The sequence below is a fragment of the Gavialis gangeticus genome, unplaced genomic scaffold (genome assembly GCF_001723915.1).
Source record: "Gavialis gangeticus isolate Ggan-Ray unplaced genomic scaffold, GavGan_comp1, whole genome shotgun sequence".
Lineage (NCBI taxonomy): Eukaryota > Metazoa > Chordata > Crocodylia > Gavialidae > Gavialis > Gavialis gangeticus.
This window is the reverse complement of record NW_017729026.1, coordinates 4930698-4954115: the sequence shown is the minus strand read 5'-3', so window position 1 is coordinate 4954115 and position 23418 is coordinate 4930698. Positions and strand designations below refer to the sequence as shown.

The 23418-nt window shown below is 41.6% G+C and overlaps 2 protein-coding genes across 4 annotated transcripts in view; one reads left to right on the top strand and one right to left on the bottom strand.

The window, feature by feature from the left end:
* The window catches only part of L3MBTL3 (l(3)mbt-like 3 (Drosophila)), a 232181-nt gene extending 219852 nt beyond the window's left edge, over positions 1–12329 (top strand). For 2 of the 3 annotated variants that reach the window (XM_019520296.1, XM_019520295.1), the window contains exons 19-22: positions 243–334; positions 4701–4864; positions 7328–7390; positions 10364–12329. In XM_019520296.1, the coding sequence (XP_019375841.1) occupies positions 243–334; positions 4701–4864; positions 7328–7390; positions 10364–10507 (463 nt within the window). In that variant the 3' untranslated portion in view covers positions 10508–12329. The remainder of the gene's footprint in view (positions 1–242; positions 335–4700; positions 4865–7327; positions 7391–10363) is intronic. The other variant, XM_019520294.1, reaches the window with a different exon arrangement.
* Positions 12330–14203: 1874 nt separating this feature from the next.
* Positions 14204–23418, bottom strand: part of SAMD3 (sterile alpha motif domain containing 3) — a 73233-nt gene continuing 64018 nt past the window's right edge. Inside the window, exons 8-11 of the mRNA XM_019520293.1 lie at positions 20496–20699; positions 19939–20110; positions 17064–17146; positions 14204–15063 (exon numbers count right to left, since the gene is read on the bottom strand). Of these exons, the coding sequence (XP_019375838.1) occupies positions 14779–15063; positions 17064–17146; positions 19939–20110; positions 20496–20699 (744 nt within the window). The 3' untranslated portion in view covers positions 14204–14778. The remainder of the gene's footprint in view (positions 15064–17063; positions 17147–19938; positions 20111–20495; positions 20700–23418) is intronic.

Below are 23418 nucleotides of genomic sequence, written 5' to 3'. Positions count from 1 at the left end.
GTGGCCTTCTACGACCAGGTCACCAAATCCTTAGATGCAGGGGTAGCAGTGAACATAGTCTTCCTGGACTTTTGGAGTTGGGGTACAGGCCCTTTAAGAGCTCCTTTATATATTTTATTGATATAATATAGTATGCTTTGTGTAAGTAACACAGACTGTTTAATTCACTCAGTAAGGGTTTTTGTCATATTTAAAAGGTGTGATGATAAGTTAACAAAAAATGAATGCATTGTTTTCCTCAGTGGAGGGCAGCAAGCTAAAGAGTCCACTAAGAAGAAGGAGTGTGAAGAAGAGGAGACAGAAAATAAACTGCCAACGTTACATGAAACTAAAGGTAACTTACCAACATTTTGATGTCGGGCACTAAAATGTAAAGGCAGATTAGTTATTCGTTTTACCTCTCTATTTATGAACCAAATTCACCATTGTCACAAGAAGACCCAATGTCATTAATCCCAAATAAGTTTTTCCCACTTTCCTAGTTTTTTTCCTACTTTTGTCAACCCGTTTGGGGAGTTTTTGACATTTTCTTTTGCCTCTGTGATCACTGAAGGTCAAGCCTAAAACTTCGTCATAGTTGCACAAAATCTGCTTTGAACTGAATCTTGGTATACAAGATCACTCTTTAAATGTGTTTTTCTCAACTGACTTTGAGACTAGCTAAGCTGTAAGGGTGGAAAAGTTTGTTTATTCCATCAAAAATCTATATTAAAAGAATGTGAAAAATACAGTTAAGAATCAGGGCTTACCAAAGGTAAGGTTGTCCACTTGGCCTTAATTCTGCCTGTTCCATAGGTTGCAATTTTGCAAAGGGGGTGAGAGGAAGGAATGAGTCCCTAATTCACAGTAGCTTTCATTAGGAATTAGGCTCTGTACCCATTTTATATTTTGTCGAAGAGCATAGTCATAATCCTTACTTGAATAGTTTAAGTAATGCCATTGCAGGGCTCCTGACTCATTCACTGACGAAACTAGACAGGGCACAGTTAATGAGCGAGATGTACCTTATTGATTTTTATCTTTGTCATTCAGTGAGTATACACCAAACAACACATCGTTCCTTTGGACATCTGCCCTGACCATTACACATCCCCTTTAGCAGATCCAAGTCAATCTTGTATCACCTTTACACTGGTACAGTTACATTTGCTTTATGGAAGTTTATGGAATGCACCCTGACAAGCCATAGACACCTCACATGCGCTGTATTGGTTGGTCTTGTTCTCATGCTCAGTCAAGCTGATCACTGGATGAGAGGTCAGGGAGCAATTTTATCCAGGTCAGATTGAGAAGAACCATTGCGGGTTTTTTGACTTCCTTTGGAGGAAGGGTGCTGGTTGACTCCTTCAGATCAGGAGGGTGTATTTTTTTACCTAAAATTTTGTCCACTGCAGAATCAGTGGTATTGGTGATGTTCGCATCTTGTCTCTTTTCCCATGGTGTGCTGCAGGTTCAGTTTTGTTTGTCTCTTAAGTAGGGTGCTTTGTGGTTGTGGTGGGAGAAGTGCCGCAGTGGATGTTGTTGTGGATCCCTTTGAACAAATACTTATTTCATGATTGCTAGCAAATGCAAGGGGTTGGACTCAGAAGCCAGGGAAGTAAGGCTGGTGATTATTTGTTATGAAGATTTTCTGGGAAGGGGTAGGTTTTAGATTGTTAAACCTCACTCTAGTCCAAGGGCCCTGGCTCTCACCGGGGGGATTCAGGGTTATGAATAGGGATCGTGGTTTTCTCTGATTTAAAAAAATCCCCACTTTTCAGATATAAAAATTAACCCCAAATCCACATTTTCCATGATTAAAATGAAACACCACTAATATATCAGTTAGTGGAGACAAATAGTGTATCTCTGTATTAGTGGCATTTCATTTTAATCATGGAAAAATGTGAATTTGGGGTTACTTTATCCAAAAATTGGGGATTTTCTTAGAAAACCGAGACCCCTGGTTATGAATCTCTTCTGGAGATAAGTGACCTCTTTCTACATCAGCAGTTAGACCTAGGCACAAAAGTCCTTAAGAGGGACTGAGTATAAGACTCCTCTCCTTAGCCCGTCCTCTTGGCTAGCATAGACAGCTCCTTGCTTATCCTCTAGGCCAGGGGTAGGCAAGGCTTTTTGACCAGAGTGCCAGAAAAACCACACTGTCTACATTGGAAGGTACTGGAGTACCGACATGCCAAAGCCCAGAGCAGCTGTTTGCAGCCTCCTGGCTGCAGCCAGCCCATGGAGCCCGGTCTGCTTGCAGCAGGGCTTGCAGCCTCCCAGCTGCCTGCTGGGAGCAGCCTGGGCTCTGTGGCTGGCAGCAGCTGCCTAGAGCCCAGGCTGGCGGTGGTGTGCCGAGCAAAATGGCCTTGCATGACATGCTCGGCACTTGTGCTGGGGGCTGCTGACCCCTGCCTTTGCAGATCACATTCATAATCACCTGACTCTGTCCATGCATCGTGCATAGAACAGGGTACCTACCTTTGGGCTCTGGATGTCACTGGGCAGCAGAGTACATAAAGGTTAGGCATTGCAGTGTTCTCTATTGTAACATCTAAGTCTTTCTGCGGATCATGCCCTGAGTGCAGTTATTCGTGGTTGGCCACTGTTGCTTTTTGTGCTGATCATGTTCCTGTTTCTGCATGTCAGTAAACATCTGAAGAGGCTTATCCTGAGGAAATGGAGATTAATCCAGTTTTTTGAGATGTGACATGTTCTTCTTCTGTATGTATTTCCTACCTTGCTGTATATTCTGAGAAATTGAGGAAAGTTACCAAATGTCCTGAGATCAAACAGCTCCAGCTGGAATTCAACACACTGAGCAAATGGACATGTGGCTTTATAAAGTCATCCCAGCTGAGGCTCTAGACTGATCACCATTCCTAGTCTGTGCTGCCTGCTGACCCAACAGAGGCTGTGTGCAATGGCTGCCTATGCCTAATTTTCCCCTGCAGTCTCTTGTGGGCTGCTAACTATTGGTCGTTGCCATGGTTTTCCTGCATATTATTTATGCTACTTTCCTGCATGCTATTTATGCTACTTTATGCTTGTTTTGCAGTAGTCCCTTGCCTGGTTATCTACCATTGTATGATCGTGGGATATTTTACATAATTACCCAATGCTGCATTTGTTCTAAATTTTAGGGAAGATTAAATATTATTACTTATTTTGTATTATGGGAGCTCCTACAGATGCCAGATGATGTCAGTGGCCCTATTATACTAGGCTTTGTACAGAAAGAGGCAGATCCTGACCTGAGAGTTTGCAATCTAAATACCCAAGATAGGCTAGGTATGAAGACCTGGAGTGAGGTGTGCATCAGAAAGTGCCTCCTGTATTATGGGCAGTGGCAGGCAAGATGGTGTTGGGAGTGTATGGTAGGGAAGATTAAGAGCTCTGTTTTAGCCATGTTGAACTTGAACTGACAGTGAGTCCCCCAGAAAGGACATTAGAAAGAGAGGCTGGGAGTTTTAGTTTAGTTTAGATTGACAGAGGCAGCTTTGGAGAAGAAAAAGATATGGAGGCTATCCACATAGAGATTAATTGATTGTTTGTTTACAAGTGAACTTACAAGAGAGAAGGTGAAATGAAGCAAGGACTAACCCCTGGAGAATCAGGATGTGAAAGGTTAAATGATTAATCATTTAACTGATAAGATAACCAATTAGTTTACCAGTTATCCTTTAGCTCAGGACGGGCACAGTCTGGTGGGAGTGGGGAAATGGGGGCAAGGAGGGGACAAAAGACATGTGGTGACCCAGCAGGAATCAGAAGGCAGCAGGGCAGGCAGGAAGAGTGAGAATGAGGGAAGGGGGAGGGCAAGGGGGACTAGTGTCCATTGCCGCAGCGTGGCACCGGGTGATCCAGCTCCATTTCTCAGCAATTCATGCTGCCCGAGCGTGCGCTGATCTGTTTTGTTTTCTGTGGGGTTTTTTGATCTCTGGATATCCAGGGTCAAAGAAACCCGCAGAAGAAAAAAATGGAGCCGTGCATGTTTGGGCAGCATGCTCTTGCAGCGTGGAGAACACCAGATTGGGCGGTATGTGGCACTGCAAACACGTTTGCAGAGCCACATACTGGATAACTGCTCTCGTCTGGATGCACCCTTGTGCTTTGAGGCATGGTTAATGGGAAAAAAGGAAAATGGGCATTAAAAAAACCCAGGGAGAAATACTTTTCCAGACGAAAAGGAGCTGGGATTTTGCATTGTTTTTCTGCACAGATCTTTGAAAATAGCTGAAGATGTTTTTCTAATTATAAAATTTAAATGTTGTGAGTGTCCTGGAAAGAGAGGGCCTGATTCACCACTGAATTTTTGTGCCATTGCAATTCTGGATTTAGTAAGGTTGAACTTCAGCTACACATCTGAAAGTAGTTTGAACCTGGTCTCAACACAAGTTGTACCACGTGACAGTATTGGATATGGGAGAATTTTTTTTACCTAGTACTTACACCAGTGCAACCTCTGAATGGATGAACATTTTTTTGTGATTATTCTTCTTCCCATACAGGAATAATTGTATTGGTATAGAGCCAGTATAGTTGTGTCCATACTATGGGAGTTGTATCCCTTTAACTGCAGCAGTATAGATAAAGCTGTATAGTTTCTGGGTGGTGTAGGGGTATGTGTGCAAGCCTGTGGAAAATAATGAATATGTTTCATTGTGATTTATTTAGCCATTTGTTGTGGGATTTAATGCTTATTCCACCTTTTACAGATAGAGAAGAACCCAGCAACCAGAAGCCTTTTCCTCAGCCAGTCATTTTGTCTTCCAAATTGCAAATCCCATGCCTACCTTTGCGCTGGGAACAGCAGAGCAAGCTTCTTCCAAGTGTGGTGGGAATCCCAGCCAGTCAAGTATCTAAGTGGAGTACTGATGAGGTAGGTTTACTTCAGAAGGGCTTCCTTTGTGGAATTAGTCTTTGTAGCCCCAGCACTCAGAACATATTATTTGATTACATATATTCACTGTAGAACTGATAGAGCCCCAGATTTGCTCCATGACAAGTAAATGACACAGTAATTCTGAAGATAATTTGTACACAAAGGGTGACATTTGGTTCTTCCTTGGCTGTCCGAGGGGCTGGTTTTTGGTTGTCTAATGTTGCATTTTTGGTACAGGTAGGAATTACATTCCTGGATTCCTGCATGGGTGGATAATTATAGTAATTTAGGTATGTGTGCAGACTGGGCATGTGCATAAGGAGCCAGGGTACTCCCTCTTCCCCTCCACCTTTATAGTTGTGTAGTGGCCTTAGGTACCTGAAAATGTTGTCAAAACCCATGACACACACTCCGGAGAGGAAAAAGGCCCCCTTCTTCTTTTTCCTTCAATAACTGAGTGGCTTAAGTACTTACTTGTGAAGCTAGAGACTCTGGGTTCTAGGCCCCGCTGTGCCTAGACTGAGTTTGATACTCGGTTTTTCTGACTTCCCACCACAGCACTCAGGTCACTACACACAACTATTAGCCATTATCCAGGCCCTTTTCTGGCACTCCTTTTGGAATTGGTTCCCCCACCCAGCCCTGAGAGGGAGACACTTGTGAGATACAGGGGGCCAGGAGGAAGAGTATAAACTGAAGGCTGAGTGGCTGCTGGCCTGGCAGGAAAGGGCTCTGGATTCTAGTTTGGGCTCTTTCTCCCAGTGAGGCAATAGCTTTGTGGCACTCTCCATACAGGGTGCTAGTGAAGAGACTGACTAATATTTAACTTGTGGCATAGTGAGAGTGTTATGTTAGGAGGTCACCAAGACCCTCTGACTTCCCTCGCAACTTCCCTAGCCGCTAAGTTCTAAAGAGGAGGAGATGGGAGCTGGCATCTTCCTTCTCCCATTTTGTTACTAGTGCACATGCCCATTCTGTCAGTGTAGAGTCCAGAAACAGATTTTCTGTCTGCATGGAAGTGTCAAAAATGTGATGTAGATGACCAAAACTAGCCATGTAGATAACCAGGAAAAAGCAGAAAGTTACCCAAAGAGTTAGGTTCCCAAGAGGAAAGTGGGTGCTTAAGTAAGTCCAGAGTTCAAGACTGACAGAATCCTTGCTCAACTGGTACCTGTCCCTATGCATCTAATGCACCTAGCTGTCTACCTTTCTCCCACTGGGCACATGCAGAACTGCCCAAACTGAGCTGCTTAACAGCTTCCTCAAAAGGTTGAACCCCCACAGATTCACAAATTAGTCATTCTCCTGCCAGCTTTGCCACAGGAATCATCTCATGGGTGTGCCCGACCCCACAAAAAGTGTAGTTGGTGGGAGAGGAAAAGGGGAGGTCTGCCCAAGACAGACCTTGATTTGGTGCAAGGACTTGTCCGAGGTCTCCCACATCCAGGATATTACCCTGATTTTCAGGATGTTGGGTATTGTGAGGTGAGCCTCTGTCTGTTTCTCCTGTAAAGCTTTTCTACTTTGCATCCAATTCCAAGGTCTGCCCCAGGCCTAGAGAGCTCATCAACTTAGTGTGGTTAAGGCACCACACTACTTAGTGTGGTTATTTCTACCAGCCCACAAGGAAATAATGTGGCCAGCTTCCTTTTGTTCTCTGGCCTAATGACTAGGGATAGTGACTACCAGCTGGTTGGACTTGGGGAAGCATTCAGATAACTTATACAAAATAAATAAAGTGGGATGGTTTTAATGGGAGAGTTTGAGAGAGACATGCTCCAGACTGCCCTACAGCTCAACAGGGCATCAATATTGTGGGAGGCTGAAGACCTCAAATGTCTGTTCTCCATAGTCAGAGTAGAAATCTGAACCCAGGTCTTCCAGTTTCCAATGACTACTCTGACCATTGAGACTGTAGGGAAAAGGTATGTATGTAGAAAGGCAGAAAGGGGAACTATACACTCTTCTTCCTTTTTTGCCAGAAATAAATGATCTAGTTTAGTTTGATAACCCTAGGAAAGGTTTAATGGCTGTGAATTTCATGTGTAGATAGACACCTGGATTAAGTCACCCCTGTCCTTAGCATCTTCTGTTGACTGGGTTAGTTAGTCAGCTTTTATTGGGGGGAGTTGTCTCCATTCATAGCAGCTGATAAAATAAGTTGTTGCCTACAAAAACTCATACCTCTCTGAGCCAATTAGTCTTTCAAGTACCACACTGACCTGCCTTGTGACTGCAGACTGACGCAGCTAATCACTACTATGCTACAGGATGCTTAAAAGATAGACTCTGCAACACTGAGGCCAAGTCCCTCAGCAATTCTAGTTTAAAGAATATCTGACTGATGAGAAATGTTTTGCTTCACCATGTGTCAGCAGTTTAAAGCAAAACTTTTGGGAAATTATGTAGGTTTTTTTCCCCACTCCCACCCCCAAACCTTTTGTTATGATTTGGTGGCAGGTCTCTGAATTCATACGAAGTTTACCAGGATGTGAAGAGCATGGCAAGGTGTTTAAGGATGAGGTGAGTCTGATATAGCTTTTGTTTCGCAAAGTGTAACAGAAATGATTGCTTGCCTGCATTCCAAACTGACAGCATGTTACTTATCTACAGCCATAGGATTAAATGCTAAAACCCATCCTCAGACATGACTGCCACCAAGATCAGCTGGCCCTTTGCCTCATGGTAGACTTGAGAACCTTGGGTAAAAAAAATCAAAATGATTGGAAAGTCTAAGGCCCATTTTCAAAAGTCACACATATGTCCACCACTTAAAGCCAGATCCAGATCACTTTGTTTGGTACCAGAACAGGCCTTAGGTAGAATTTGAGCACCTAAATTAAAGGTCTCACGCATTGCTTTTTCTTTCATTGCTCTCAACATCTGCGGTGCCTACATTCATTAGGCACTGCTGTTTTGGCCTGAAAAGGTCTCAGTGCCTAGGCTTAGGCTCCTGCACGTGCTCAGGAATGATCCGATTCATGCAGCTATACACATAACTGCTATCTAAGCTCCAGTACAATCTAAATTGATCTGGAGAGGTGGCTAAATCCCCCAAGAATCCCAGTCCAGTTGGTACCCAGAGGGCATGCCCAGTTCAGACCAGCTGCATGGAGTGACAGTACAGGTACAAAATCCATAGACTCTCTTACTTGGAAACACAGCCAGCGATAGTGGTGATTTTCCACATAATAGCCTACTACTTAGAGCATTTGTCCAGGAACTGGGAGAGACCTGGGTTCTAAGCCCTTCCTCCTCAACCTCAGGGAATTCAACTCTCCATCTTTCACCTGCTAGGAGAGTGCCTTACTCATCAAGTTAGAGCAGAGTCCACCGTCTACACCATCATTGGGAGGTGAAATATGAGCCATGCTGGGAGGAGGACTAGCAAGACGGAGCCTGATTCTGTAGCCCAGTGATGTGAACATTCCCACTGGGGAGGGACAGGGAATGCAGAGTCCTGGTGCCAGGGTTATTTCTGCTTTTTTTATTTAAAGACTGTCTAATGTCTTCCAGAAGCTGGGATGATCTAGTTGGGAACGGTCCTGCTTTGAGCAGGGTGTTGGACTAGATGACCTCCTGAGGTGTCCCTTCCAACCCTAATTTTCTATAATCCCCTCCCTGCCTTCCTCACAGAGTTACATTTGCTTTTGCTTGCTTACTCGCATCTGGATATGTATTGTTCAGCAGACCCAGACTTGTACTTGTGGTTTCTGCATAAGTTAGTCCCGCTTAGCCTGTCATCGGGGGATGGCAGAGTTTTAGGTAAGGAAGGTTTCCATAGGGCTCTTGAAATCCTTTTTCTGTAGATTCTTTGTTCCTATTAAACCTATTAAAGTAGGTTGTCAGACTGCAGTCAGATAATTTGATTTTTAAGGGCTAGTTTTGCCAAAGACTTACCACTACAAAACTCAGCATTGCACCAGTTAATATTGAGGTGCCATTTCACCATAGCCCTGATTTAGGTGTCTTAGTTTCCTGTATATAGCCTGTGGAAAGACAAGAACCAGAAAAGACCACAGAGTGAGAGGAGAGGCGCCCAAACTAGCCAATGGGAAATACTGACAAGAGGCATGTGCCTTAATGTGTACTTTCTCTGGGACTTGGGTCTCCCCTGGAGTTAGGTTCCTAAGCCTTTGCTTCAGAAGGTGTTGATCATTTTTTATTTATCAGCTCAGTGGTTAAAAGAAGGGTTATATCAGCAAATGTGAGCATATCTCCACAAGCTAGTAATGGGGTGCTCAGTTGGGCATTCTAGTACTGGTGCAAATTGAGATATTTTGTGTTACTCAGTGAATGAAATCCTAAAATAGTCATTGGAGCAGGGACTGGACCCACATCTCCCTGAGCTGGGCTGAATGTCCTAACCCCTAGGCTGTGGAGTAAGGCTGAGTCTTGTATGGGTTTTTCTTTCCCACTCCTACTAAATGTATGGCCTGTGTACAAGCCTCCTCCTCCCCCCACCGCCATGCATTGTCAGAAGGACTTGAAGTGAGGATATGGACAGCTGTGACATTCATAGCGCTACAAAATGTGAGCTTACAGGAGCACAAACAGTATACGGTGTTATAAACATGTCCCAAGCACTACAGAGACCTTTCTGTTTAAAACAAGAACTCCTCTGTAGTGCTGTGGCACTGCATGTAGCATCTGTTCAGTTATATGTAACACTACAGAGGCTGCTGAGACCCCCAGCATCCCACAGAGCTCCAGGCTCCCTCCCTACCCCCTCCACAGTGGGATGGAAAGAAAGAGTTTGGCTTCCTGATAGCTCATCCAGAAGTGTTGAGCTGTTCAAGAGCTGTAATGAAACCCTGCTGCCTCTGCTGTTGGATATAATTCTAAGTGACTTGAAAAATTACCCATGGCAGTTTGCTGCTGGGGGGAAAAGTCGTGTAGGCCTAAATACAGAGGCCTGGTATGACTAGGCTGGTATTGTAACCTTTCATGTCTGTATTTGTGCTGCCTTCCACAATTAACCTTCAATAGATTTGGCATTTCAGGAAAAAACATGCATGAATTATGTGTACTAAAATAGTGAAGCTATAAAATTTGGAGGAACATGGTTATCTATTATTTAATGCTGTAAAAAGCTTTATCTGTGTTCAAAGCCATTTTACCAAACCTTTTGGCACCTGGAGCCAAGTCTTTTTTAATCCCCTGTGTTAAAACAGAGAAAGTAAGTTTTGATTTTTTTTTTGGTGGTGGTGTTTGAGGTGGAAGGGCAGCATAAGACTTATATTTGGAAGAACATTTAATTCAAGTTTAGTGACTAGGATGAAATCCAGCATCAGAGAACAGACAGTTTTGTAGAACTGATTTAACCCAAAGCAACAGGGACAGATTTGCATACAGAGAAATATAAATTCAAGCTTGTACTTAAGCCTAGTCTGAAATTAATTGGCTTGCTGGGAATTTTATTTTATAGATTGTTAAATACTTAAATTATTAAAGCATCAAGCCTATTAATAGCTTTCCTTGTGTTTCTTTTTAAAGCAAATTGATGGAGAAGCATTTCTGCTAATGACCCAAACAGACATAGTCAAAATAATGAGCATTAAACTGGGACCAGCCCTAAAAATCTTCAATTCCATTCTGATGTTCAAAGCCGCAGAGAAAAATTCACACAATGAACTCTGAAAGTAATGGGAAATGTATACAAGTCAGCTTTCTCCACTGGAGCTTATGTTTTATTCAAAGCACAAAGATTCACTAGAATTGTCAAGTAAGAACTCTTGGAACGGAAGAAAAATAAGCCAGTGCTGGTGGACTATTTAAAATCTTTGAGAGCAACTACACCTGAATCCTTCTGGGAAGTGTTTGAGCCTTTAACAAGGTACTGTATAACAGCCGAGTCAGCTAATCTTATTTACCAAATTAATGACACTATTTCTCTCATGGACTGTTAGATAGGATTCCTACCTTTATTTTGGCATCTGGAAATCCTTCGCTGATTATTTATGCTATAATAAAATGAGGGAAATGGTAACATTTTCTAAGAACTCCTGAATTCTGTATCACATATCCATTTTTCTTTGCAGTAACTTTTACTTTATGCTGTCAAAACAAAACTGGTTAGCTAAAAATGAGGCTACAAGTAGCCAGTTCAGACTGTTGTGGCTAATGTAAGTTTTGTTTCATAGTTTAAGATACAACATTTATGCTACATAAATACCACTTTATGCTACAACATAGAAAACTTTCCAAAATGATGAAATTGTCTACCTGCTTGTAACAATTACATTGTTGAGGTTGAAATTCTAATGCTTTTTGGATAAACTGAATGTTTTTACTTTTGCACGATTATAAAAATGTTACATGGGGGGGTTGGGGGGTGTTCCACCAGCATCTTTAATGTAAGTTACCAAAAGACCAGTATAGAGAAAGCTGCAACTGAGGAATAATGTTTGACTTCACAGAATACCATTAGTCATGCTGCACCATGGTACTCCAGGTTTCTTTTCTTTTTTTTTTTTCTTTTTTTACCCGGGAGCCCACAACTGTTATACAGCACATGGAGTAAAAATGTATGTATGTGTGTGTGTGTGTGTGTGTGTATATATATATATTTGAGGTAAGAATTTAAAACAAAAAGAAAACCTTTTCTATGTCTGTACATTCTGGTCTTCAGTACTTACTGCAATAATGAAAAAGAGGAGTACAAAGGCTCAGACTGCTCCCCAAGGTCCATGCTCAGTGCAAGGTGCTCATTTTCCTACCATTGGGGTATTATTTAGCCCTTCTTCCTACCTGAAGGTCACCCCAAGTTAAGAAATACATTTTAGGGTGCAAAGGAAAAGGAAAGGAGGAAGAAAAGGAAAACTTAAGGAGCAAGGTGCATGACACTTGTTAGTTCAGGCACCAATTCCTACAGTGGGTAATTAAGTAAGACACCCTTCTTTCTTGAAGGATTGTTAGAAGCATTTGATTAAGGGAAGGTGTTGCACTCCGTTTATAAAAAAAAAGGATATAGAACAAGATGCACTTTAAATTAAGAAAGGCCTAGCTACCCACAGACTAAGGATGGATCTAGAATCCTCCTTGTGAGAATGATCCACATGGGAAGAAGGTGGGAACTGGATCAGTTGGCTCATACAATCTCTTATGCCTAGTGTGAAGTAAGGGGGATCGTTTGTCTTTGCAATTCAGAATGAGCAGAACATTCCTACCGCACAGGGTGGTGGGAGGAACAAAATCTTCCTACACTTTGCTAGGGACTCCTAATTGGCTGGAATTTCTTAAGGTTTGGAGAACTCTTTGTGCCACTTTGGGTCACTTAAGTGACTGGCACCTGCCATAATGTGAGGTAAAACAGGGTCAGTGTGAAGTAAGTTGCATTACTCTATTAGTCTCCTTCCATGACATTGCATAAACAATATTTTTTACATTTTGTTCAAAATTTGTACATTCAAATTGCACTCTTATTGTATCTACAATACAAAATAAAATCTGAATTGGAGAAGATTGTTACATTTGTGTTTTTCTAGGATTCTCAAAAATGAACTAAGCTGGTCCACAGGGCAGTGTGGACTGATTTCTACACAGCAACTCAACTGTTGGCATGATTTTATAAAATCAACTATAAAAGAGTTCTCTCCTGTTTCCCCAAACACTTGCTTAACAAAGATATCATCTCATGAGCTACTTCCTGTATCACACAGCCTACCTGTGGCAACAACAGTTGCTAACACAGGCATGTAGCATTTGGAAATTAATGCAACTAGTCGCCTTTTCATCTTCTCCACCCAGCTGTTCCATCCATTTTGGCTCTTTTGTATGTACTTTCCTGGGCACTTGCCCAGTTTCTCTTCTTCACCAGACATTTCTATAGGTTACAGATTAGTGAGGTGCTCTCTGTTCTTCTCTGCAGGAGGACCTGAAAGCCTGTAGAAGCCAATGAGGTACCAAAACCATGTGAACTATCAGCTATCCCTTGCAAATTAGTTTAGAAATAGCTGATTTCTATGGAGATATACTGGGATTTTCTTACAGTTTCCTCTTGCCTCTAGAAAAGTACTGAACTTTGAGAAATTTTTGCTTATCATTTACAAGGCACCTCTGTGAATATGGACTAAATGACGCAGACCCAGTCTTTTATTCAGTACTGTCCAGACCCAAAGTAGTTTCCCTCCATTACTGTCTCACACTATCTCCAATTTGATAAACATGTATCTTATCAAGAGGTGCAGCTGTCCAAATAATTTGTATTAGGAAGACTAATAAGACTGAGGAAATACGTAAGAAAACGAAAATACATGAAAAGCAGTTCTGCATCTTTAAAACTAAATTCCTTTTAATGTGGTACAGGAGGTAGACTGGCAGCTATTCCACTGCTTTAATCTGTCGTAAAAGTCAAACAGAAACATCATCTCTTAATAGTTTGAATTTAGCTCTGACACTTACCACCACCTTCTCCCTCATAGTTCTTAGGGCTTGGACACACAAAATGTTTACACTACTGTAACTGGCCTTTCCAGTGCCATGGAAAAAAGAGGAGCTATGTAACATGGCATCTTATGCAAGTTCAGTGTAGACTAGGAAAAATCAGGGATAAATCCACAGTGTTTTGTGTGTGTGTGTTGGTCTGCAGCCTAACCCAGGGTAGCAGTTTCTTCAAGGCAAAAAGGCTATTACTTGCTTACCCTACTATCAACAGATGCTGAAACAGCAACATACTATGCAGAGATGCAAGTTATGCTGGGTGTAACCAAGTTGTACATCCAAGCCCCCAGGTATATCTGCAGAACCACTAATCAAAAATGAAGCTTTGGAATTTTCCAGGCTACTTCAACTTCCTAAAATTAATGCAGGGACAACAAACTCAGGAGATCCTGCATAAATACTTTAAGACAGCTTTAATATCATGGAATTCAAACAAAGAGCATTGTCTTTGTTTCTGCAATGAAATGGTAACATTTTGCTAGCTACTTCCATTTTTCAACCACAGAAACTCCAAGGAAGCAAAGGCTCTGAGAGTTAAAAGAACCATGCTGGGCCATAATGTGGAAGATGATGCTGGTCACTATTGAGGCAGCTTGGTCTAGCACAAAGACTCATCTCCACATAAACTGGTCTCTGCACACACATGCTGACATGCATTATACCTCAATTGTGCAACAAGAGAAGAGTGGCCAGATTGCACCCTGCAAAGAAGACAAGTGAGAAATCCAGAGAGAGAGATCTGTCTGCTGATTTCAGCTCCGAAGTACTTTTAAGAAACGTTTTGTAATTTAGAACTTTCATTTAGTCGTTTCAAATGCAATTAATCAGGAAAATAAAGGTAAGTCGTGTCACACAGGCAGGGAAGATTCTTCTGGCTCTGGCCAAATTATACTATCCACAGATCCAGTGTCTGCAAATTAAACCTCAGACGCAGCACTTTTTAAATGGAAAAATACTTATTTATAATACTTTCAATGACTGTATTACAGTGAAACCACATTACCTCTTAATTGCAAATCTTTAACTTGTATCACTTCAAGGAAAAACACCCACATCAAACCATGAATCCAAATGCAAGGAATATAAACAACTGAGGCAGTAAAGTATTAAAAGTAAATTAGTTCACAATTGAGTTTCTTACCTTTGACTTAATCAAAACTTGATCCAAATGGAGTAAAAAAGCTCTATCAGAAACACAATGCACAGTTACAGTGAACTATAAAACTATTTTTCTAACACAAAAAATCTCTCGAATTTTCATTTAAAATAATGAAAATGCTCAGGTTTTAAATTTTAAAAATGACAGCAGCCCATACAATAAAAAACAGGTATTGTAAAAACACAGCTGAATATTATAAATATTCATACACTTCCACTGGAAAGAATTACACTGACTTATCTTCACAACCAAAGATTTCTTTTGACAGTGCTCCAAAGGCATTCCCCTGAGACGAGTATCACATCTGTTATCAAACGGTCAGACATTCAAGTTCTTCTAGTTCTCTCTTTACCTTCACTGGGAAAGACTGTGGACATCTCACCTCAAAGATCAGCGACTCCAGAAAGTTAAGTGTGTTGTGGATCTTTTCTGGGCACTGGATGTCAAACACATGGAACGCAGCCAACAGAGCAGCCAGTGCCATTGTACAATCATCAAGCTGAGCCAGTTTCTCTTTTTCTACATACAAAGCAAACTCACACGTATTAACATTGAAGGGGTTTTTCACTTTCAACACTGGTGTCGAGACCTTCACCTGCAATAAAACAAAAAGCTGTAATTCATGAGTATTGCCAGTTACATTCATGTTCAAGAGGTGCTTTGAAATTGGTTAATAATTCTATGGGTGTTTGAGACCTTTTGCATCAAAAGACACTAAGTAACATAGGCCAGGGTTTTACAATGAAGATAGTGAGCTGCAAAAAGGCTAAGGGGAAGATTCTAAGGAGTTATGCACCTAAAATCAAACTTAGGCAGACTGAATCCAAATTCATGATTTTAAAAAACCCTCACTTGGCAATTATGGAGGTGTCTAAATTTACTGGACAGCTCCCTGTTTGCCTAGAAAGTCCCCCAGGCCGCTACAATTTCCCTTCTGTGCTTGCCCAGAACTGGTCCAGCTGAAAAGACTCCTGGCTCTTACTGAAGCCCCACTGAGATAGAAAAACAAGGCAGAGCAGACACACTTGCCCAGGATGAAGTTGGAGATTCATCAACTTTCTTGCCTGAAGTTGGGCCATAGCATAAAAAAGAAGACAAGACTTGGGAGCTACAGGAAAATAAGCAAGAGGGTGTTTCACTGCAGTTGGGTGCTGAGATAATGCAGCTGGGAGGGGTGAGGTCCTGGCTTCAAAGTTATTGCTGGGGGGGAGGTCTTATCCAGTGAATTAATGTTAACTGTATAAATAGTGTTGGGAGCAGAGACGAGCCCAGGGCTCTTCTTCCCAGCTGTGTCCCAACCACTAAGGATACATCAAAACCACTAGGATACTCGCGCTCACTCTGACCCACTCCCATGGCACTTTCTACTGGGGCCTAGGCTGCAGCTGGAGGCATACAGGATGTGTCCATGAAGTGTTCTAGGTTGAGCCCAGGTGTCTCACTTCACTGGACTAGTTTAATAAGCTAGAAGACTCTCCCATAGTGTCAACCTTTTTAGACTCCAAGTCTCCTCCACAACTTCACTGAATTGAGTGACACCCTATTTCAAAAACTAAGTTATTATTACAGTGTTTACCTCTTTGTACATGGGTTAGGGAAGTAGACGGGGGGTGGGGGGAGCAAGCCAGGGGCAAGAGAGCATGTCCTCACTCTCTCTACAGCAGCTAAGCAGTGTAGGGAAGGTGGCAGGAAGGAGGAAGAGAAGGAGGAGCAGCTGGGCAGGGAAAAGCCTTTGCTTCCTTCCTCACAGAGGGGCTAGGCAGTGGGAGCCAGGGGAGGGAACAGAGAGGAAGGAAGAGCAGCTAGACAGGAACAAGACTGCTCTTACTTCCCTGCACAGGGATTGGGCCATAGGGGAATACCTGGACAAGGATGAGTTTGCGGTTATCCCTGTACACCTAGGAGCACCTTTCAAAATATTTCACAGCACCCTGGTCCCATCAAGATTCACTGGACTTGCTATTCAATATTCCATTTCCTTCTGCCAGCTGTGTTTTAAAAAGAAAACTGATCTCTACTTGATACCTTCAAAGATTGCTTGTAGATGCCTACACTCAGGAGAGGTTTGGACTCTGAATCCTGGGATTCAGGCTCCTAAGCACCTGAGTGGTGTGGGATTTCAGTTCAGCATTTCCTGTTTGCCAGCTTTAGGCAACTCCCCACTCAGTGTGAGGCTTTTTTGGGTCACCCCTTTCCTCGTGCACTGCATATGCAGCGTAAGCACCAAACTGTGGGTTCTGGATTCCAGTCTTTGAGTGCAGTACCTGAAAGTCTTTACTTAATCAAGGCTTAAATGACTGACTCTTAAGCAATTAGTGACAGAAAGACAACCAGAACTATAGACTAGGTTCTCTAATCTTAGTACAACATCACATTTTTCCTTTAAATGTCACTTGATGTGTGATGTCATTAGATATCATACAAGAGACCTACAAAAAAAGTCCTAATCACTGCAGTTGTCCCCCACTATGTGACACAGGAGAGAGGGTAGGGAAGGGAAGGGAAATTTAATTTAGGTGGCGGAGAAGGTGGGAAAATGCAGTAGATTTTGTCTGTTTAGAAATGTAACTAGCCTTCACAGCCACATTTAAATACCTCCTTGTTCACAGCAACAAACAGACTGGTGTCATCTCCAAAGGCGTCTGGCAGCAGTAAACAAGTGGCCGTCATTTTCATATCTGTCAAAGCAAAGGTTTTTACTGAACTACAAATGAAAGCTTTTCGATACCTTTGTGGAAAAGCAGACTGATTTATGAAGTAAGAGCTGTAGGTTATAAAGGTGGTGGTTAAACTCCTCACTGTATCCATGTTCTTGGTTACAAAGTAATTTGAAAAGTAAACTGCAACACTTGTATTGATTTAAATGTCTCCAGTGTCTGTCCTCAGCTGTACCACCAACATACCACTTTCAAAAAGGCATAGAATTTCATAAATCCACAACTAATGATACTCAAAAAAAAGTATAGTATAGCGTTCCAGATCAGAGAATTATCTGCTAATTTTTAATCGTGCTAAAATTAGACTACGAATGCAAATCCCCTATAGAAGGCAATGAAGGAGAAGACCTAATGGAGTAATCTAGGCCATCTTGCTGCCATGACTGGATTATTCTGCATAGGGCATTTAAAAGAAAAAAAAGGTACGCCTCACTCAAATTGTCTGCTGGAGTGTGGTGTCCCAACAGCTCAGGCATCTTTCAGAGGCATCAATTGAAACCCTGCTCTGGGCCCATGTCAGATGCTGCACCTAGTCAACTCAGTCTCCCCATTCAGACTGGAGAGTTACAAGCAGGCAGATACAATGCGATCCACAATAATGGGCTACAAAAACTGGTGTGTAGTCACCCAAGTACTTCAGTGGGCTCAGCTAGATCTCTGACTTTTGCTTTTTCATTTGAATAAATGTTCCAAACAATACACTTTTTCCTCCTAATTTTCAGAGTTATTATAAGCGTTACAAGTATTGTAACATACTCCATCCATAGTTTTGATACAAAAAGTGAAGTGGTCCTTCAGCCTCACTTGAATTCTTCCCTGGTGGTTGTTGGACCTGATCTAGGTTGGGAAAATTAGCATAAATCCAATTTATCAGAATTTTAAACAGTTTGTCATTGTATAGACAGATCAGTGGTTCTATCAACTGAGGCACTCATCAGTAAATGCCAGCTCTTAGTTTTCTGCAGGCCAAAAAAGAGTGAAAAACTAATAGAGCAGTTTCTCTCTTGTAAAGGACTCAGAAAGCCCATGACTGTGGATTTCTATTTGAAATTTCAGGGCTTATCTTGTGAGGCATATCTGTAAATCTAATGGTGCTAACATTGCGGCACCCTTGAAAGTACCTAAAGGCACCCCAGGGTGCTGTGGTACCCTGGTTGAGAATCACTAGCATAGACCAAGCTTTAGGTGGCCTGTACAGCCTTTACTGAACCTCTTCTAAACCAGTTACCCCTTAAGAATACTGTATAACCCATCTCCCAGTTTTACCAAGACCTCACCATTTAAGGAGTAGACATTGAGAGCTTTGGTATGTCATTTAAATAAAACACTTTTGAAAATTCCCTATACCTTGCCTCAAGGTCAACATGGGAGTATACCTCTAACACAGTGTTTCCCAACTTTTTCCAGCCCAAGGCACACTTACATTAACAAAATTTTTCCACAGCACACCTGTTAAGGCATTCCCCATCCTCATACTCCCCATCCTCAATTGTAGCTCATTGCCGTGGCAAAATTCCACCACACACCTGTTCATTTCTGATGGCGCAGCATTGTGCCATGACACATGGGTAAGGAATCAGTGCTCTAGCACAAGGCTAGATTAGGCTGTAAATTCAAATACCTTACTGACCTGATGTTCCTGAATGCTCTTTCTATGATGTTTAAAACAAACTTACCAAGTACATCATGGAGCCAGTGTTTATAATGTGGTTGCACTTCCTCAGGCTAGCTCTGCCAGCCAGATTTATAAAACTGCTGTTGGGAATATCATACAGCGCATTACACTCTTGATATGGCATCCCAGGAGAGCATTCTCCTGCATTTCAGGAGAGCAGCCTTAGTTTGAGGAGGACTTTTCAGCCGTCTCCCACGGTTGTACTTCTAACTTATATCTAAGTAGGGATTTGCTAATGCAATTCTGGAAGAAAACATATTCCTAGTAATGAGCTCAACTGCATTGCCTTTGCAGATCCTCACTTCCCATGCTTCTGGCCACACTACTATTCTAGATTACATTTCTTCCCCAAAAACGAATGCAATGGGGATGTGTAATCCCTTTTATGCCCACAGAGACAAATATGCATGTACCAGGATCCTGCGGCCTGGCTACACTGCTCGCCACTTTTCAAATGGTTCCATCACAGGGAACCATGAGCATTCAAAAATATCCCTGAGCATTCAAAATGAATACTCCTGAGCATTCAAAAATATCATACGGTATTCGACAATATCACACTCTATCAGAGTCAGAGTTATTAGCCCTGTTATTAGCCAGTAATTTTCTTTCCATTATTTCATCAGGAACAAACCTCAGTCGTAAAAACAATAATATCTTAGATCATGTCTCTTTCATTTTTAGAAAAGAGGTTCTGCTATTTGGTTTTGTCCAACAGATGCCCCCCTCTCTGTCCATGATTCCTCTACGATACAATAAGGCAGTTTTGTATATTTGGAAATATTTCATTTCTTTCTTATTAGCCAAACAAGTTATAATAGTTATTTTACCCATTAACATTTTTCTTTCCTTATTAGAAAAACATGAGTTCGGTATCTTACTCATTTTATTAATATTTTCCCCTCTTCATTTATTAATAGGGTTTTTTTGTTTGATATTTCTCTATCTTGTGTGTGTTTTCAAGAAGGCACCAGACAGTTTTAAAACAATGTTTCTACATTATCCATAAGAGCTACTCTAATTACTATAACACAATTATCTGCTACAATGCTCAAATACAGAGCCAGTTTATACTAACATTTCAGAATGTCTTCCTCCATGTGCTGTTTCAGATTTTCTTGCAGCATGACATTAATTGGATTATTCCTCACCGAGTACAGAGACAATATGTTTTCAGAATACATCTCCAAAATCTCAACTGTTTTTTTATAAATATCCATGTGTGTCAGGAGGTGGAACTCCCTAAAAAGCTAAAAGGAAGAGAGAAAAAGTCTATTTTATCGAAGTATTCATAACAAGATGAAACAAAACTGAGGCTCAAACATTGACGACTGGGATAATAAATCAGGATTATACACTGACAATGTTTTTTCGGGTTTTTTTTAAATAGTAAGTATTTCAGGCTTCACCAGAACACATATAGTATCCAGTATATTATAGTGTATAGCAAGCTTAACATGTAATGGGCAAATGTTTAAAAATGATGCAGCAATATGAATTTACCATGGCATTAGTGGAATAGATTGAGTAATGATGGATGCGTTCCTGGCAACGAACAACTGATCTGGTGACATGCTGCTTGTTTATATTTCATGATCAAATGCAACATTGCTATTCAGAGACCTATAATACTACCTGATAAGGACACCTTAGAAAAGGAAACAGGCACAGAATTTCTTTCAAAGGTGCCTTATTATTAATCATCTTTCTTCGTATTCCTAATGTCATATTCATCCTATTATCAACTTCTTCCCAGTTCCTCTCTGTTTTCACATATTCTTGCTTAAACCAGTTAATGTGTTCATTCATCTCACTTCCTTCAAAACAGGTAGGCTCCTCCTGTGAGATATAAAAAGACAGATTTTTTTTTCTACGAATTTAAATAGACCAGATGTAGCTTTGTCTGATGCAGGATGTAAAACATGTACAGAGGCAGATCCAGAGGGGGTGCAGTGGCATGACTGCACGACCCTGTTGGATTGGAGCATACCATGGGACCCTCTGGGAACTTTTTTAATTCTCTAAAGCAGGTGAAAATCCTCCCTCTTTTTCCCTTCCTGCTCAAAGGCATGCCCCATCCTCACTCCTCTCCCTCCCTACTCCACTGCCTTTCTTTCTCCAGTATCCCGGGGGTGGGGAAGCACCAAAGCCATTTTTGTCCCTGCAAGGAGGCTGGGATCAGCTGGGGATGGACACAGCAGCAGCACCTGCACTGAGACAGCACAGGGTGGGGAAAACTGCTCTTAAGTCACCCTGTTGCTGCTGTCCCCTCCCCAGCTGAGCCCAGCAGGGTCTGCAGCTTCTCCGCCCCCAAGCAGGGGAGAAAACAGGCAGAGGAATGGCGTTGGTGGAGGGACCTTCCTTGGAGCAAAAAGGGAAAGAGAGAGGGGTTTTCATGTGCTTTAGGAACTTAAATTTCTTGGAGGCTCCCGTGGTTTAGTCTGCACTGGTAGGTGTGGAGGAAGCTGGCAGCAGGGGTGCAATCACCCTAACAGTGTGAGTTGCTGCTCATGCACCTCCCTTTGGAAATCCTGGATCCACTCCTGAACATGTACGATATATAAAAATAGTATGGTTTTTCATGTTTATTGTGCTTCAGTCTTCGGATTAAGTATGTAACATTTATAAAGTATAAATTAAGACAAAATGTCTTGGCCCCAGCACTGCAAACTTAGATTCTGAGAGGCAGACTAGATTCTCTTTCCCTACAGATTACCATTCTTAGTAAATTTTCTCCATCTAAAATTATCTTCTTATTGATCTTTGTGCAAGCCCACTAATTTTCCTCGGGTTGCACAGACGCAGCCTATTAGAAATATGTGAACGATGTTATTAATGATGTACTCTTACACCCTTCTGAATGTTGATTCTTTAACACTAAGTAAAGGATTTTAGTAAATAGATAAGACCAAGAATATATGGAACAGATGGGACCATTGTCCCAGCTCCTACACAAGTAGGAATATGGAACTAGAAGGGGCCACCTCAGCTATTCAGTCTAGTCCCATCCACTGGTGTTCTCAGGTAGTCATTTGTCAGATAGTAGTTTTCATTTGAATAATCCCATTGATATCAGTAGGATGACTCACACAATTAAATGTTTGCTGGACCAGTCCCAGTATGATTAATTAAATGAAGTTGTCATTTGTGTACATCTTCTCTCCAGAGGACCAGGACACTGACATTTTTCATTAACTTCTCAGTGTCTATATTACAGCTTTAAATCAGAAAGGAAGAGGGAAACCACCATTCTTATAGCAACCACGAGTTAAGTAATTTAATTGTTGATTTCTGCGGCATTATTTATTTTGAAGGTGTGGGCATTAACTAACAATTTTCCTTTAAAAAAATCATTACAGTCCCTGCCAAGATTATAAAGCCTGTAATTACAAGGCAAAGATGCCATCAGAATAAATATATGTAACAAATCTGGAATTACTTAGTTTTTGTTAGAGGAAACCAGTGATTTTGCCTGTCAAAATGACCCTGGGATGCATATATGGAAAAAGAAGTACTGGTCAGATAATTCACTGTAGGGCTGCACTTACACTAGTACCCCACCGGTACAGCTCTGATGGTAGGAGCACAATGGTGAGGATATTTGTTTAGGAAGGGCATGGCTTAGGCTGGATTAGGCTGTAAATTCAAATATCTTACTGACCTGATGTTCCTGACTGCTTCTTCTATGATGTTTAAAACAAACTGACCAAGTATGTCATGGAGCCAGTGTTTATAACGTGGTTGCACTTCTTCAGGCTAGCTCTACCAGCCACTGGAGATTTTCAGGAAGTGACTCAATAGGCATCTGCATGGGATGGTTTAGTAACAGCAACTCTTATACAGAGATGATAGCCCTTGAAGGCCCTTCCAACACTATGATTAGAAGTATCTGAAATGCTTTTAGAGCGTTTTCTTAACAAACACACTCCAGTTGAAGGGGACAGTTTTTGTCAGCATACGTATATACATTGGGGCATGTTAAGTGCATTCAGTACCAGCTTGTGCAACAAGATGCAGCCGTAGTGCAAGGACATGTGACAAAATTACACCCTCCTAGTCAGACATGCACATGCATGATGCACAGAGTAGGACTTTTTAAAACAGCAATGATTTTTACTTAAAATTAAGAACCACAAGTAACTATGCAAATGTCATCTCCAACATCAAGTAGCATTGGTGTTGTCTATGGTTCTTCTGGGTCCATTTCCAGTCTCCCTGCCAATGGACTACCAGTTTGTTCAGCCACCTGATCTATGCTGCAATTGCTTGTTTCTGGAGAAGGAAACACCCTCAATAACCCACTCACAAGAGATTCAGTCTGGCATGGCAGGACTACAGCAAGTGGACCCTGTTCTTAGAAACAAAAGAGTAAGATTAGACCTTTACTTTATTTTATCACCACCCACACCTATCAAGGCAAACACAGATAAACTGATGACTGTGGATCCTTCTTGCAATTCTGCTGTGCAGTCCTGAGCCACTTCCTTTACTGACTTCAGTTAGCTGAACTACACTTACAAATATTCATAACAAACAGCAGCAGAAATAACACACTGCA